The sequence below is a fragment of the Gobio gobio genome (assembly GCF_949357685.1).
Source record: "Gobio gobio genome assembly, chromosome: 4".
Taxonomy (NCBI): Eukaryota; Metazoa; Chordata; class Actinopteri; order Cypriniformes; family Gobionidae; genus Gobio; species Gobio gobio.
This window is the reverse complement of record NC_137100.1, coordinates 67212880-67228983: the sequence shown is the minus strand read 5'-3', so window position 1 is coordinate 67228983 and position 16104 is coordinate 67212880. Positions and strand designations below refer to the sequence as shown.

Sequence of the window (16104 nt, the reverse complement as noted above, 5' to 3'; positions counted from 1 at the left end):
TACATTGCTCCATGTAAACGCACCGACTGATCCAATCATCGCCTCTTCCAGCCAAGCTCGTCCCGCGACCCTCCACATGTGTCCTGCAGCCGGAAACCCCCGCGGATAAACCCTTCATCGAGCTGGACCTGTCCGAGCCGTCCGATGAGCTGAAGTCCTGCTACATGAAGCATCCTGGAGATCAGCTGCACGTCATTAATGTCCCTGACGGCTTCAGTATAAGGTCAGTTTCAGCTTTGGAGGAGGTTTCTAAAAATGCCATGCCAGAATAAGCTTCCTTAAAGGGTTAGTTCACCCAAAAATGAAAATTGTGTCATTAATGACTGAGCCTCATGTGGTTGGACACCCGTCAGACCTCCGTTCATCTTCAGACACAAATGAAGATATTTTAGTGTAAAGCTGATGCTCTGAAAGGCCTCCATTGGCTCAACTTTACACTCTCAAGACCCTTAAAAGACACTAAAGACGTCGATACAAAGTCCATCTCACTACAGCGGCTCTACAATAACTTTATGAATCGGCGACAATAGTTTTTGTGCGCAAAAAACCCCTAAATAACGACTTAAATAGTGATGACGCTTTCAAAACACAGCCTCATGAAGCTTCGAAGCGTTATGAATCAGTGAGTCGATTCAGCAGTTCAGAGCGTTATGAATCAGTGAGTCGATTCAGCAGCTCAGAGCGTTATGAATCAGTGAGTCGTTTCAGCAGTTCAGAGCGTTATGAATCAGTGAGTCGATTCAGCGGTTCAGAGCATTATGAATCAGTGAGTCGTTTCAGCAGTTCAGAGCGTTATGAATCAGTGAGTCGTTTCAGCAGTTCCGAGCGTTATGAATCAGTGAGTCGTTTCAGCGGTTCAGAGCGTTATGAATCAGTGAGTCGTTTCAGCAGTTCAGAGCGTTATGAATCAGTGAGTCGTTTCAGCAGTTCAGAGCGTTATGAATCAGTGAGTCGTTTCAGCAGTTCAGAGCGTTATGAATCAGTGAGTCGATTCAGCGGTTTGGATCGCCAAATTTCAGCAGTTTGGCAGTTTGACACGCGATCCGAATCATGAATCGACTCACTGATTCATAACGCTTCGAAGCTTCATGAGGCCGTGTTTTGAAATCGTCATCACTATATAAGTCGTTATTTAGGGTTTTTTTGCGCACAAAAACTATTCTCGCCGATTCATTAAGTTATTTTAGAACCACTGTAGTGAGATGGACTTTGTAACTTTAGTCTTTAGTGTCTTTTAAGGGTCTTGAGAGTGTAAAGTGCATTGAGCCAATGGAGGCCTTTCAGAGCCATCAGATTTACACTAAAATATCTTCATTTGTGTCTGAAGATGAACGGAGGTCTGACGGGTGTCAAACCACATGAGGGTAAGTCATTAATGACAGAATTTTCATTTTTGGGTGAACTAACCCTTTAATGTCTGTATGATCTAGCCACACAGTACCTTTCAGTTGCGGTCCATTGTTTAGCTCCATCTGACCTCCTCACATCTTCCAATGAATCTCTAAAGTCTACACCACCAGTCAAATGTCGGCCATTTTAAAGTCTCCTTCAATATGTTTACATGCATCTCAGGTCAAAAAAACACTTTAATTCTCTCATAATATCCACTGCAGCATCAGCTCTTTTCTCTCAGTGTCTGAAATGGTTTGTTTGGAGATTCAGCCTCTAAGCCCCGCCTTTCCGAGAGCCTGCTCTGCTGTGATTGGTCGGAAAGCAAGCGCTCATTATCATATCTCTTGACACACAGTGATACGAACAGTAATGATGGCGTGGGTTTGACCGTCTCAATCTCAGCGGAAAACGGCTTCTCCACATGAACAACACCAACCAAACTCGACTATAGTGAGTGAGGGCGGGGCTAAGAGACGCTGTTCAGCCAATCAAGACCAGAGGAGGGCATTAACTACAGTGAGTGAGGGCGGGGCTAAGAGACGGCGTTCAGCCAATCACGACCAGAGGAGGGCAATAACTACAGTGATGGAGGGCGGGGCTAAGAGACGCTGTTCAGCCAATCAAGACCAGAGGAGGGCATTAACTACAGTGTGTGAGGGCGGGGCTAAGAGATGCCGTTCAGCCAATCAAGACCAGAGGAGGGCATTAACTACAGTGTGTGAGGGCGGGGCTAAGAGATGCCGTTCAGCCAATCAGGAGCAGAGGAGGGCATTAACTACAGTGAGTGAGGGCGGGGTTAAGATACGCCGTTCAGCCAATCAGGAGCAGAGGAGTGCATTAACTACAGTGTCTGAGGGCGGGGTTAAGATAAGCCATTCAGCCAATCAGGAGCAGAGGAGGGCATTTTACTACAGTGTGTGAGGGCGGGGTTAAGATACGCCGTTCTGCCAATCAGGAGCAGAGGAGGGCATTAACTACAGTGTGTGAGGGCGGGGCTAAGAGACGCTGTTCAGCCAATCAAGACCAGAGGAGGGCATTAACTACAGTGTGTGAGGGCGGGGCTAAGAGACACTGTTCAGCCAATCAAGACCAGAGGAGGGCATTAACTACAGTGAGTGAGGGCGGGGCTAAGAGACGCTGTTCAGCCAATCAAGACCAGAGGAGGGCATTAACTACAGTGAGTGAGGGCGGGGCTAAGAGACACCGTTCAGCCAATCAGGAGCAGAGGAGGGCATTAAATACAGTGTGTGAGGGCGGGGCTAAGAGACGCTGTTCAGCCAATCAAGACCAGAGGAGAGCATTAACTACAGTGTGTGAGGGCGGGGCAAAGAGACGCTGTTCAGCCAATCAAGACCAGAGGAGAGCATTAACTACAGTGAGTGAGGGCGGGGCTAAGAGACGCTGTTCAGCCAATCAAGACCAGAGGAGAGCATTAACTACAGTGAGTGAGGGCGGGGCAAAGAGACGCTGTTCAGCCAATCAAGACCAGAGGAGGGCATTAACTACAGTCAGTGAGGGCGGGGCTAAGAGACGCTGTTCAGCCAATCAGGAGCAGAGGAGGGCATTAACTACAGTGAGTGAGGGCGGGGCTAAGAGACGCTGTTCAGCCAATCAGGAGCAGAGGAGGGCATTAACTACAGTGTGTGAGGGTGGGGCTAAGAGACGCTGTTCAGCCAATCAAGACCAGAGGAGAGCATTAACTACAGTGTGTGAGGGCGGGGCTAAGAGACGCCGTTCAGCCAATCAGGACCAGAGGAGGGCATTAACTACAGTGAGTGAGGGCGGGGCTAAGAGACGCTGTTCAGCCAATCAGGACCAGAGGAGGGCATTAACTACAGTGTGTGAGGGCGGGGCTAAGAGACGCTGTTCAGCCAATCAAGACCAGAGGAGGGCATTAACTACAGTCAGTGAGGGCGGGGCTAAGAGACGCCGTTCAGCCAATCAGGAGCAGAGGAGGGCATTAACTACAGTGTGTGAGGGCGGGGCTAAGAGACGCCGTTCAGCCAATCAAGACCAATCAGGTGTTACTAGGTTATGATGTGCAGACATTTTAAGAATCTCTGTTTTTTTCAGAATGAATTAGTAGGAAATTACTAGTCATCCAATTTTTTATATCAGCTATGCATTCCATTATTTTTGTGAATTGGAAAGTTTAGTCAGGGTGCGGAGAAATATAGAGCTGAGTATCATCAGCGTAAACTAACTTCATGTCTCCTAATGATATCTCTCAAGGGTGAAAAGCAAAGGGTCCTAGTACTGAGCCTTGAGGAACACCAATCAAGACCATAGGGCGGACGTTATGCAAATTAGATACAAACCTTGCTTTTTTCTTTTGGGAGACAAAAACTCCATTCATCTGCACTTTACAGAGCTTTTACATTCACAAACAACTCAATAACAACACAAGAACCTCATATCCCAAACAGGCGCACTTTAAAAAGGACGTCTCGCAAAAACAAACATCGGTAGTGTAAGTCACACTGATTTTTAAGGTTGATCGACGCATTAATGTGGCGTTTTCTTTCAGGCATGTGTCCGTGCATCTGTCATCGGAGGCCAAACTGGTGTTTAGAGGTCCAACACACACTGAGTGGACCATCCACGCGAGCCACAATATACAATTTGTGGTGAGAATGAGCATCGAAAATGACCCACAACTGTGTTTATGGTAGAAGCTCACCAAACAGATCAGCTTGTAATGCATCTGTCCTTCTTACAGTCCAACAATCCTGTGCTCTTGAAGAGCCTGCGTGTTCCTGCGATGTCTGAGATCTCCGATGACGCTGGAGACATCAGACAGAAGGTGAAGTTTTTCTACAACAGCTCCTTCATCAGCAGCTACTCTGAGATCCGTCTGAACGCTCCACACATCCAGCTGTGGATCAGAGACAACTCCAGCGCCGCAGGTGATGTGTCTTTACAGTCAAACCTGTGTGACTTTCCTTCTCCTAAAAGAGCATATCTTTTTTTTAAATCTTTTTTTATTGATGCTCAAAACCATACACATGTTGTAACAAAACAACAGAATACGGACAAAACAAAATAAACAAAACAAAACAAAAACAATTACATTACAAAGTTGCATCAAGCTGCAATGGTCCAAAACCTCTGGGAGAAGGAGAGAAAGAAAAAAATAAAAAAAAATAAGAGGATGGATAACAAAAGAAAAAAACAATAGAAAGAGAATAGAAATAGAGTTGTAGTAGAAGTAGTAATCATAATAGTAACAATAAGTATAACAACAATAATAATAGTAGCAGTAGTGGTAGTAACAACAATAATATTCATGATAATATTAGTAATAGTAGTGGTAATATTTATAATTTATAATAACAATAATGGTATTATTAATAATAATAGTAGCAGTAGTGGTAGTAACAACAGTTATATTCATGATAATATTAGTAATAGTAGTGGTAATATTTATAATTTATAATAACAATAATGGTATTAATAATAATAATAATAGTAGCAGTAGTGGTAGTAACAACAATAATATTCATGATAATATTAGTAATAGTAGTGGTAATATTTATAATTTATAATAACAATAATGGTATTAATAATAAATATAGCTGCAAGCAGCAATACCGGGGCCAAGCGCAAAGAAGAAGACAAGACATGCCAAAATGGCTGGCAGTGTCAGATCAACTGGAGCAATGAGCAATTAATCACGTTTTAAGATGATTTTAAGCAAAAGGCTGAAAATGCATTGTAGTCTGAGAGTGTCAGACCAACTGCAACAATTAACAATTATACAGTTTAAGAAGATTAGGCAAAATGGCTGAAATATCATATATTGAGTCACTGATAATGTAAGTTAATGGTTTATCACTTTTGACCAATAGGTGGCACAGATACGAAATTGATGTGGTGTGGTCAGAATAAGGGAACAATGACACATGCAAAGTTTGATGCCAATATGTATAAGCATTGCAGAGATACAGCCTCAAGAGTAATTTTGGCATGATGGCTCAACTTCGTCGCTGCGGTTTACAAAAACGGTTTCATCTATTGATGCAAAATCCCTAACTTTTTGTTGACACTGTCTGAAGATGATACGATTCGATTTTGGTGGAAATTGGACAAACGGTCTAGGATGAGTTTGAAAAAGTAGGTTTTGATCAAATAAGAACATTGAGGACAGGATGTTTGACCAAATATGGAAAAATTAGTATCTCTGTTCTCGGCATGAGCCAATGACTGTATTATGACCAGTTTCATTAAACTAGGCTAATTTAATCAAAAGTTATTAGCATGTTTGTAAATTTTGTTATAACCTCTGACCACAAGGTGGCACTGCCCCAAAACGTTTTGAGTACCTTCAAAGCATGGTGCGGAAGACATGATTTTTGGACAAACAGTTCAAAAGTTATACGCAAAAATAGCCATTTTTTGTATCTCCGGACCAGTAGGTGGCGCTGCGCCGAAACGCTGCATGTTGCTTCAAGTCATGCTTTTGATGACATATACCAAGATTGGTTTGAATACGATAAAGCCTTGTGGAGATATAGGCTTATGAGTGTTTTTGCAACCGCTACGCAAAATTTGTGTGCGCGTTTATCGAAAACGATTTGACAAATCAACTTGATTTGCAAGATTTTTTGTCAGCATGGTCTGAAGATGATCTGGTTCAATTTTCGTGCAAATCGGACAAACCGTCTAGGACGAGTTCGTAAAAGTAGGTTTTTTGGAAAATTAAAAATGGCGGGGAAATTATCATGACCGAAAATGACATCATAGGTTGCAATTGAATCGGCATGAGCCAATGACTCTATTATGACCAGTTTCAATATACTAGGCTAATTTAATCAAAAGTTATTAGCATTTTTGTCAAGTTTGTTATATCTTTTGACCACAAGGTGGCACTGCCCTAAAACTTTTTGAGTACCTTCAGGGCATAGCAAGGAAGTCACATACCGAGTTTAGTAACAATATACTAATGCATTTGTAAAATATAGCATTTTTTGACAAAATTCAAAATGGCCGACAGCCAAAATGGCCGATATGGTAAAATTGAATATCAGACGACTCGGCATGCCGTCCTGAATGTAACGAGACCACTTTTATGATTTTTGGACAAACAGTTCAGAAGTTATAAGCAAAAATTGCAATTTTTCGTATCTCCGGACCAGTAGGTGGCACTGCGCCGAAACGCTGTATGTTGCCTCAAGTCATGCTTGTGATGACATGTACCAAGTTTGGTTTGAATACGATAAAGCGTTGCGGAGATATTGCCTTAAGAGTGTTTTTGCAACCGCTACGTAAAATTTGTTTGCGCGTTTATCGCAAATGATTTGACGAATCAACTTGATTTGCAAGATTTTTTGTCAGCATGGTCTGAAGATGATCTGGTTAAATTTTCGTGCAAATCGGATGAACCGTCTAGGACGAGTTCGTAAAAGTAGGTTTTTCGGTTAATTAAAAATGGCGGGAAAATTACCATGGCGGAAAATGACGTCATAGGTTGCAATCGAATCGTCTTGAGCCAAGGAATCAGAGGAAAAAAGAATTTTGTTTCTAGCCCTTATGGTTCAAAAGTTATTAGCATAAACATGAGTCAAATTTTGGACTGATGGTGGCGCTAGAGGGATTGAGTTTGAGACTCCAAATTTGCTACGGTGACATGCCAGACTGTCCTCTATTAGTGTGCCAAATTTCACAACTTTTTACCATACGGTTCTATGGGCTGCCATAGACTTCGTGGCGGAAGAAGAAAAAGAAGAAGAAGAAGAAGAAGATGAATAATAATAAATATAGCTGCAAGCAGCAATACCGGGGCCAAGCGCAAAGAAGAAGACAAGACATGCCAAAATGGCTGGCAGTGTCAGATCAACTGGAGCAATGAGCAATTAATCACGTTTTAAGATGATTTTAAGCAAAAGGCTGAAAATGCATTGTAGTCTGAGAGTGTCAGACCAACTGCAACAATTAACAATTATACAGTTTAAGAAGATTAGGCAAAATGGCTGAAATATCATATATTGAGTCACTGATAATGTAAGTTAATGGTTTATCACTTTTGACCAATAGGTGGCACAGATACGAAATTGATGTGGTGTGGTCAGAATAAGGGAACAATGACACATGCAAAGTTTGATGCCAATATGTCAAAGCATTGCAGAGATACAGCCTCAAGAGTAATTTTGGCATAATGGCTCAACTTCGTCGCTGCGGTTTACAAAAACTGTTTCATCTATTGATGCAAAATCCCTAACTTTTTGTTGACACAGTCTGAAGATGATACGATTCGATTTTGGTGGAAATTGGACAAACGGTCTAGGATGAGTTTGAAAAAGTAGGTTTTGATCAAATAAGAACATTGAGGACAGGATGTTTGACCAAATATGGAAAAATTAGTATCTCTGTTCTCGGCATGAGCCAATGACTGTATTATGACCAGTTTCATTAAACTAGGCTAATTTAATCAAAAGTTATTAGCATGTTTGTAAATTTTGTTATAACCTCTGACCACAAGGTGGCACTGCCCCAAAACGTTTTGAGTACCTTCAAAGCATGGTGCGGAAGACATGATTTTTGGACAAACAGTTCAAAAGTTATAAGCAAAAATAGCCATTTTTTGTATCTCCGGACCAGTAGGTGGCGCTGCGCCGAAACGCTGCATGTTGCTTCAGGTCATGCTTGTGATGACATATACCAAGATTGGTTTGAATACGATAAAGCGTTGTGGAGATATAGGCTTATGAGTGTTTTTGCAACCGCTACGCAAAATTTGTGTGCGCGTTTATCGAAAACGATTTGACAAATCAACTTGATTTGCAAGATTTTTTGTCAGCATGGTCTGAAGATGATCTGGTTCAATTTTCGTGCAAATCGGACAAACCGTCTAGGACGAGTTCGTAAAAGTAGGTTTTTTGGAAAATTAAAAATGGCGGGGAAATTATCATGACCGAAAATGACATCATAGGTTGCAATTGAATCGGCATGAGCCAATGACTCTATTATGACCAGTTTCAATATACTAGGCTAATTTAATCAAAAGTTATTAGCATTTTTGTCAAGTTTGTTATATCTTTTGACCACAAGGTGGCACTGCCCTAAAACTTTTTGAGTACCTTCAGGGCATAGCAAGGAAGTCACATACCGAGTTTAGTAACAATATACTAATGCATTTGTAAAATATAGCATTTTTTGACAAAATTCAAAATGGCCGACAGCCAAAATGGCCGATATGGTAAAATTGAATATCAGACGACTCGGCATGCCGTCCTGAATGTAACGAGACCACTTTTATGATTTTTGGACAAACAGTTCAGAAGTTATAAGTAAAAATAGCAATTTTTCGTATCTCCGGACCAGTAGGTGGCACTGCGCCGAAACGCTGTATGTTGCCTCAAGTCATGCTTGTGATGACATGTACCAAGTTTGGTTTGAATACGATAAAGCGTTGCGGAGATATTGCCTTAAGAGTGTTTTTGCAACCGCTACGTAAAATTTGTTTGCGCGTTTATCGCAAATGATTTGACGAATCAACTTGATTTGCAAGATTTTTTGTCAGCATGGTCTGAAGATGATCTGGTTCAATTTTCGTGCAAATCGGATGAACCGTCTAGGACGAGTTCGTAAAAGTAGGTTTTTCGGAAAATTCAAAATGGCGGGAAAATTTTTATGACGGAAAATGACGTCATAGGGTGCAATGGAATCGTCTTGAGCCAAGGAATCAGAGGAAAAAATAATTTTGTTTCTAGCCCTTATGGTTCAAAAGTTCTTAGCATAAACATGAGTCAAATTTTGGACTGATGGTGGCGCTAGAGGGATTGAGTTTGAGACTCCAAATTTGCTACGGTGACATGTCAGACTGTCCTCTATTAGTGTGCCAAATTTCACAACTTTTTACCATACGGTTCTATGGGCTGCCATAGACTTCGTGGCGGAAGAAGAAGAAGAAGAAGAAGAAGAAGAAGATGAATAATAATAATAAGAACGGGAACGGTTTCAATAGGTGCCTTCGCACCTTCGGTGCTTGGCCCCTAATAAGAACGGGAACGGTTTCAATAGGTGCCTTCGCACCTTCGGTGCTTGGCCCCTAATAATAATAATAATAATAATAATAATAATAGTAGCAGTAGTGGTAGTAACAACAATAATATTCATGATAATATTAGTAATAGTAGTGGTAATATTTATAATTTATAATAACAATAATGGTAGTAATAATAATAATAATAATAATAGTAGCAGTAGTGGTAGTAACAACAATAATATTCATGATAATATTAGTAATAGTAGTGGTAATATTTATAATTTATAATAACAATAATGGTATTAATAATAATAATAGTAGTAATAGTATTAGTAGTAGTAATAATAATATTCATGATAATAATAAGAGTGATTGTGGTAGAAACATTCGTGATGTATAATAATAATAATAATAGTAGTGGTGGTGGTGGTAGTTACAACAATAATGTTCATAGTAATAATAGTAGTAGTGTGTGCTTAAATAAGTATCATTAAAAATATTAGGTTATAAGTTATTAATGTTTTAAAATTTCACCAATTGCAATTAATGTGGGAAAAAATACATTCTCTGAACCCCAAGTGGATTTACACAAACTGAGAAGGTCAAAAAGCGTTTCCCCTAATCTCATCTGGAGAATTTATCAAGAGTTGTTGATGAACTCTGTGTTGTGTGTGTAGTTCCAGCAGAAGTGGAAGTGGAGCGCTCCACCACCACAGCTCCACCCTCTGCTTCTTCAGGTGAGATTGAGATGCAGCTGTTCTCGTCTCCGGACTACAGGTCACCTCTGGATCCCAGCAGCAAAGTCCAGACGGACCGGAGAGTGTATGCCGAGGTACAGCACTCTCATATTCTGCTCATATTCTGCTCATATTCTGCTCATATTCTGCTCATATTCTGCTCATACTGGCCCTCATTTATAGCCTAGCGTGGCCATACTCAATTCTAGTCAGAATATGAGTCTGGTACCGCTCCATTGAGCTTTGATTATGGGGCGTGTTTCAACTGAGCCAGGAAAGACCTCAATTGGATAGACCCACAACCAATCAGAGCAACGGAGCGACGCGTAACGTTAGTTGTCAAATGTCAACAGAACTCAACTGCACTGTTACCAAGTCCGTGTTTTTCTCCATGTCCGCGGGTTGAAGCGACCCCAATTATGTGATTATATAAACCCAGGAATGCGAATTTTAGCAGGCAACCTTGCCAAAATAACATATTTTGCCAACCAAACGTTTTGAGTAGCAATTGTGCGCGACATTGCAAAAACACTTGGCAACCCTGTCTGCACGCATGCTGGATTAAGTAACGTTACAAGAAAAAGATGAGTGTAAACGATCTTTGCCAGTAATAAAATTATTTAAGGATACACAGAGTACTTACCAACACGATCATCGTTTCTGAGAGAAATAGTGAAGGTGAACGCATATACGAACAAGTTCTCCGTTTAGGATAAGAGCAAATTCAACCCAAGAGCCTTCAATGACGTGGATGATTACGTTACTGTTAGATTAGATTAGATTAGATTCAACTTTATTGTCATTACACAAGTACAAGTACAAGGCAACGAAATGCAGTTTAGGTCTAACCAGAAGTGCAATAGCAGCAAGTGCAGGATATACAACGTTTGCATAAGTGCAGGACATGGATATGTACTGAGTATATATAAATATGTCTATAAATAGAGAGATGGTTATTACTATAAACAGAATTTACAGGTGAATATGTACAGTGAATAATATACAGATGGTTAATACTATAAACAGAATTTACAGGTGGATATGTACTATGAATATAATATAATATACAGATGGCTATTACTATAAACAGAATTTTACAGATAGAGGTATACAATGATATGTTAGGCTAAAATGAGGAATATGGCAGTGGATTAAGGTAGTGCAATAAATTATGGACAGAAGCTATCCGAAAAAAAGTGTAAAAGTGCAGTGGAAGTGATTGCATATTACAGTTAGAAGTACGGTGCAAAATACAAATGTAAACAGTAGGTACTGTAAATAACAGTCGGCAGTGCAAATGAGCATAATCCAGTTACGGTGTGGTAGTGCAAAATGAATAAGTAAACAGTTGTTACTGTAATAAAGAGTCGGTAGTGCAAATAACAAAGTGAAGGCGGATGTGAGGTAGGAGAGTTATCAGTATATGAGGGGAGTGGATCAGCGGGGGTTTGAGTTCAGTAAAGAGACAGCTCTGGGGAAAAAACTGTTCTTAAGTCTGCTGGTCCTGGTCCGGTGGATCCTGAAACGCCTGCCGGAGGGCAGGAGAGAAAACAGTCTGTGGGCTGGGTGAGAGGAGTCCTTGAGGATGCTGCGAGCTCGATGCAGACAGCGTTTCCTCTGGATGTGTTCGATGGCAGGCAGTGGAGTCCCTATGATGCGCTGGGCAGTTTTCACCACCCGCTGCAGTGCCTTGCGCTCCGCAACAGAGCAGCTCCCATACCATACTGCCACACAGTTGGTCAGGATACTTTCTATTGCGCAGCGATAGAAGTTCACCAGGATAGCCGAGGAGAGCTGATTCTTCCTCAGTGTCCTCAGGAAGAAGAGGCGCTGGTGAGCCTTCTTGACCAGGCTGGAGGTGTTGGTCGTCCACGACATGTCCGCCGAGATGTGGATCCCCAGGAACTTGAAACTGGAGACACGTTCAACAGCCATTCCATTGATGTGGATGGTGTCGTGTGTGCCTCTTGACTCCTTCCTGAAGTCCACGATGAGCTCCTTCGTTTTGGTGGTGTTGAGGAGCAGGTTATTATCAGCGCACCATGTGGCCAGGTGCTGGATCTCCTCCCTATAGGCAGTCTCATCGTTGTTGCTGATGAGACCAATCACCGTTGTGTCGTCCGCAAACTTGACGATAGAATTAGATCCATACACAGGCTTGCAGTCGGCGGTGAAGAGGGAGTAGAGAAACGGACTTAGCACACAGCCCTGTGGTACACCAGTGTTGAGTGTGATGGATGTGGAGCAGGTGGATCCTGAACGAACATTCTGGGGTCTGTCAGTTAGGAAGTCCAAAATCCAGTTGCACATTGAGGTATTGATGCCCAGGTCTCCAAGTTTGGCTATTAACTTGGTTGGGATGACAGTGTTGAATGCTGAGCTGAAGTCAACAAACAGCATGCGTGCGTAAGTGTTCTTATTGTCCAGGTGAGTGAGCACAGAGTGCAGTGCCATGGAAACGGCATCCTCTGTGCTCCTATTGCTGCGGTAGGCAAACTGGTGTGAGTCCAATGTGGATGGTAGAGAGTCTTTTAGGTGTTCCAGGACCAGCCGCTCAAAGCACTTCATGACGATGGGTGTGAGTGCTACAGGGCGGTAGTCATTAGGGCACCTCGGGTTAGAGTGTTTTGGCACTGGCACAATGGACGTGCGTTTAAAGCATGAAGGTACAGCTGCTTGGGCAAGAGACAGGTTGAAAATGTCTGTAAAAACCTCAGCGAGCTGCTCCGCACATGCCCTGAGAACACGACCAGGGATGTTGTCTGGTCCAGCAGCCTTGTGCGCGCTGATCCGGCTCAGTGACTTGCAGACATCTGTGGAGGAGAGTGTGATTGGTGGATGGTCAGCTGAGGGTTTGAGCTTGGTGGCAGTTTCTCTGTTGTCTCTTTCAAAACGAGCGTAAAAGTGATTTAGCTCGTTCAGGAAGTTGACATCAGTGGCTGCGGGGGTGGAGTGGGGGGGTTTGTAGTCACTGATGGCCTGGATGCCCTGCCACATGCGTCGAGGGTCAGAGTTGGAAAAGTGACCCTCTATCTTTAGCTTGTAGCAGTGCTTGGCCTTTTTGATGCCCCTCTTCAGGTTTGCCCTGGATGCGCTGTAGGCTTGTGCATCTCCTGATCTGAAGGCAGTATTGCGTGACTTCAGCAGGAGTCGCACTTCCCTGTTCATCCATGGCTTCTGATTTGGGTATGTGGTGATCTGTTTCTGGGTTGTAACACTGTCAATGGTGGTATTGATATGATCCAATACAGAGGAGGTGTAGGAGTCAATGTCCGTGTGAGCGCCACTGGTGGCTTGAGAAGCAAACACACTCCAGTCTGTGTGTAGAAACCTTTCCTGGAGTGTGGAATCAACCCCCGCAGGCCACACCTTGATGGTTTTCATTGATGGCTTCACACGGTTGATGAGGGGTGAATATTTGGGGATGAGGAACAAAGAGATGTGGTCTGACTGTCCCAGGTGGGGGAGGGGTGTCGCAACGTAAGCTCCGGCCATGTTTGTGTACACGTGGTCTAAGGTTTTGTTTCCTCTGGTGTGGCAGGAAACATGCTGGTGAAACTTGGGTAGCACTGACTTTAAGTTTGAATGATTAAAGTCACCTGCAACAATAAAAGCAGCTTCCGGGTGATCAGTCTGTTGTTTACTGATGGCTGCATGAAGTTCTTTCATAGCAAGCTTGGCATCAGCATCCGGGGGAATATAGGCTGCAGTTATAATGGTGGAAGTGAACTCTCGCGGCAGATAAAACGGTCTACATTTAACCATGAGAAACTCCAGGTTAGCTGAACAATGACTCCCAACAATAACAGAGTTTGTGCACCAGGCTTTGTTAATGTAAATGCACAATCCACCACCTCTGGTCTTACCGGAGCCATCTAATGTTCTATCCGCCCGGAGCGTGTGGCATCCCGCTAGCTCAATAGCGGTGTCCGGTATTCCGCCGTTTAGCCAGGTTTCCGTGAAGATTAGGACGTTACAGTTCAAAAGTTTCTTGCTGTGTGTGATGCTGAGTCGAATCTCCTCCATTTTGTTCACTAGCGACCGTACATTGGCAAGGAAAATACTGGGTAAAGAGAGCCGATGTGGGGTAAGCCTTAGCTTTAGCCTTAGCTTAGCTCTCAGACCACCGCGTCTTCCCCGCCTTTGTTTACGATCACAGCGCCGCCTGCGAGCACTTCCGCCCGGCCGGGCAGAGTGCATAGCCTCGGGTGTTCTAGCGATCTCAGGAAGGAGTCGAAGATTGTCCATAAAACTGTCGGAAATTCGCAAACCAATATCCAAAATCTCACCACGGGTGTACGATGTTAAGGCACAACTATTCTGAACGAACAGACCCGAGATGAGCAGGAAAAATACCGCAAAATTGCAGAAACTGGAGAGACCCGGAGCCTCGCGAACTACTCGCGCCGCCATCTTGGGTTACAAATGTTGATACTGTTGATCATCTGTCCATCATCGTCTAAAGCCCGCCCTGATGATTTCATTGGTCCGAACAGTTTCTGTTCGGGCATAATTCCTCCTCTATGGAGCGAGTCCAGACCGAATTGCCCGAGCAAAACATTTTGTGGGCGGGGCTAAATTCGGCTGGCATCCAGGCTACCTCATTTATCAATCTTGCGTAGAAACGGGCGTATATGTTGGCGTAAGATTATGCTTACACTGCCTGATTTATGAAGCTGTGCGCACCTCTGAAATCCAGGCGTACGCAAAACCTGCCTTTGATAAATGCTGTGGCTGAAAACGATCGTCATTAGAATAACACGCCCCTATATATTCAAGTCTCCGCCTCCCCCACGCCCTCATTTTACGCCATGGACACTCGTAAGACGGCAATGAAGCGAAACTTCTCTGACGTGGAGATCGAGAACATCACCAGGGAAGTGGAAAAAAAACTACATTGTTTTATTTGGGAGTTTAAAGAGTGGGATTAAAGGCGCCCACAAAAAGCTGTACTGTGGAAATCCAGTTTAAAGCTGTTTGGATGAGAAATTACCTCATAATTCATTATTTTTGAAATAATTAGCATTTAATTTCGTATCACGTCACATGTATTGGGGTGTACAATAGTGATGATGATGTATATTAATAATTGCATGACAATTTGTAAAATTCTTCTTATTAGTGTTATGATTTGTATTATGATTTGTATTATTAATGACGCTTATTGTTATTTAGAAGAAGAATGACGTTATTATTATTATTTATTTTATTATTATTTAAAAGAAGAAGAATGTCATTTTTTTTTTGTCAGTCTGAATTATGTTCAATCCCAGTCCATGCGCAGCCGCCGGGCCTAAAGCGCACAGGCTCAACTGGAGGAATACATATGCCTACAAATCAATTGCTTTGGTAAAGTCACACAAATTAAACATTGAAGTCCATGTTGCGCAAAAATAAACACTGAAGTTTATTACTATATCCCTATTCGCACAGGATTAGTAGCCTATATTATGTGCGGAGCTCTGGTGATTTGTAATAATTGCAGAGAATGTCTGTGATCTTAATCCTGTGCGAATCTGTCTGTAATATGTAAAGTAAAAATTCCCCCGCAAATGACCTTCCATATTTCGGCAAACACCGCGAGGTCCCGTCATAACATTAGTTCCGTGTGAATCGGCATCTCTGTGATTTGGCCGGGATTAGGCGGATCGTATCATTTTTGTAAGGTTTTTGTGTCCTGTGCGCATTTCTATCTTTATCTTTCATGAAGAATGGAGCTCGGCTGTATATAATGCGCACCGTTACGAATTCCCGCGCGGCCGCGCAGATTATACTTTCACTTTAGAATGAGCACAATTTGGGAGTAAATCGCTTGAATGGTGTGTTTAATATTCTTAATGAAAAACACAAAAACAGAACATATGACAACTCGCTTAAATGGGCACTTTTACATTTAGCTTTGAAACGGAATCCGTCGTATATTGTTATTATATTGCTCAGTTACGTTTTTAATTGCGTCTGTTCTCTAACTGAACGAAATTATTTGTATTA

The 16104-nt window shown here is 42.4% G+C and overlaps 1 protein-coding gene across 2 annotated transcripts in view; it reads left to right on the top strand.

The window, feature by feature from the left end:
- The window catches only part of eng (endoglin), a 97087-nt gene that overhangs the window by 67735 nt on the left and 13248 nt on the right, over positions 1-16104 (top strand). For both annotated transcript variants that reach the window (XR_013816432.1, XM_079816133.1), the window contains exons 6-9: positions 52-223; positions 3920-4019; positions 4112-4298; positions 10054-10208. Coding sequence is in view for 1 of the 2 variants with exons in the window: in XM_079816133.1 (XP_079672259.1) it covers positions 52-223; positions 3920-4019; positions 4112-4298; positions 10054-10208 (614 nt within the window). In the remaining variant the exon portion in view is untranslated. The remainder of the gene's footprint in view (positions 1-51; positions 224-3919; positions 4020-4111; positions 4299-10053; positions 10209-16104) is intronic.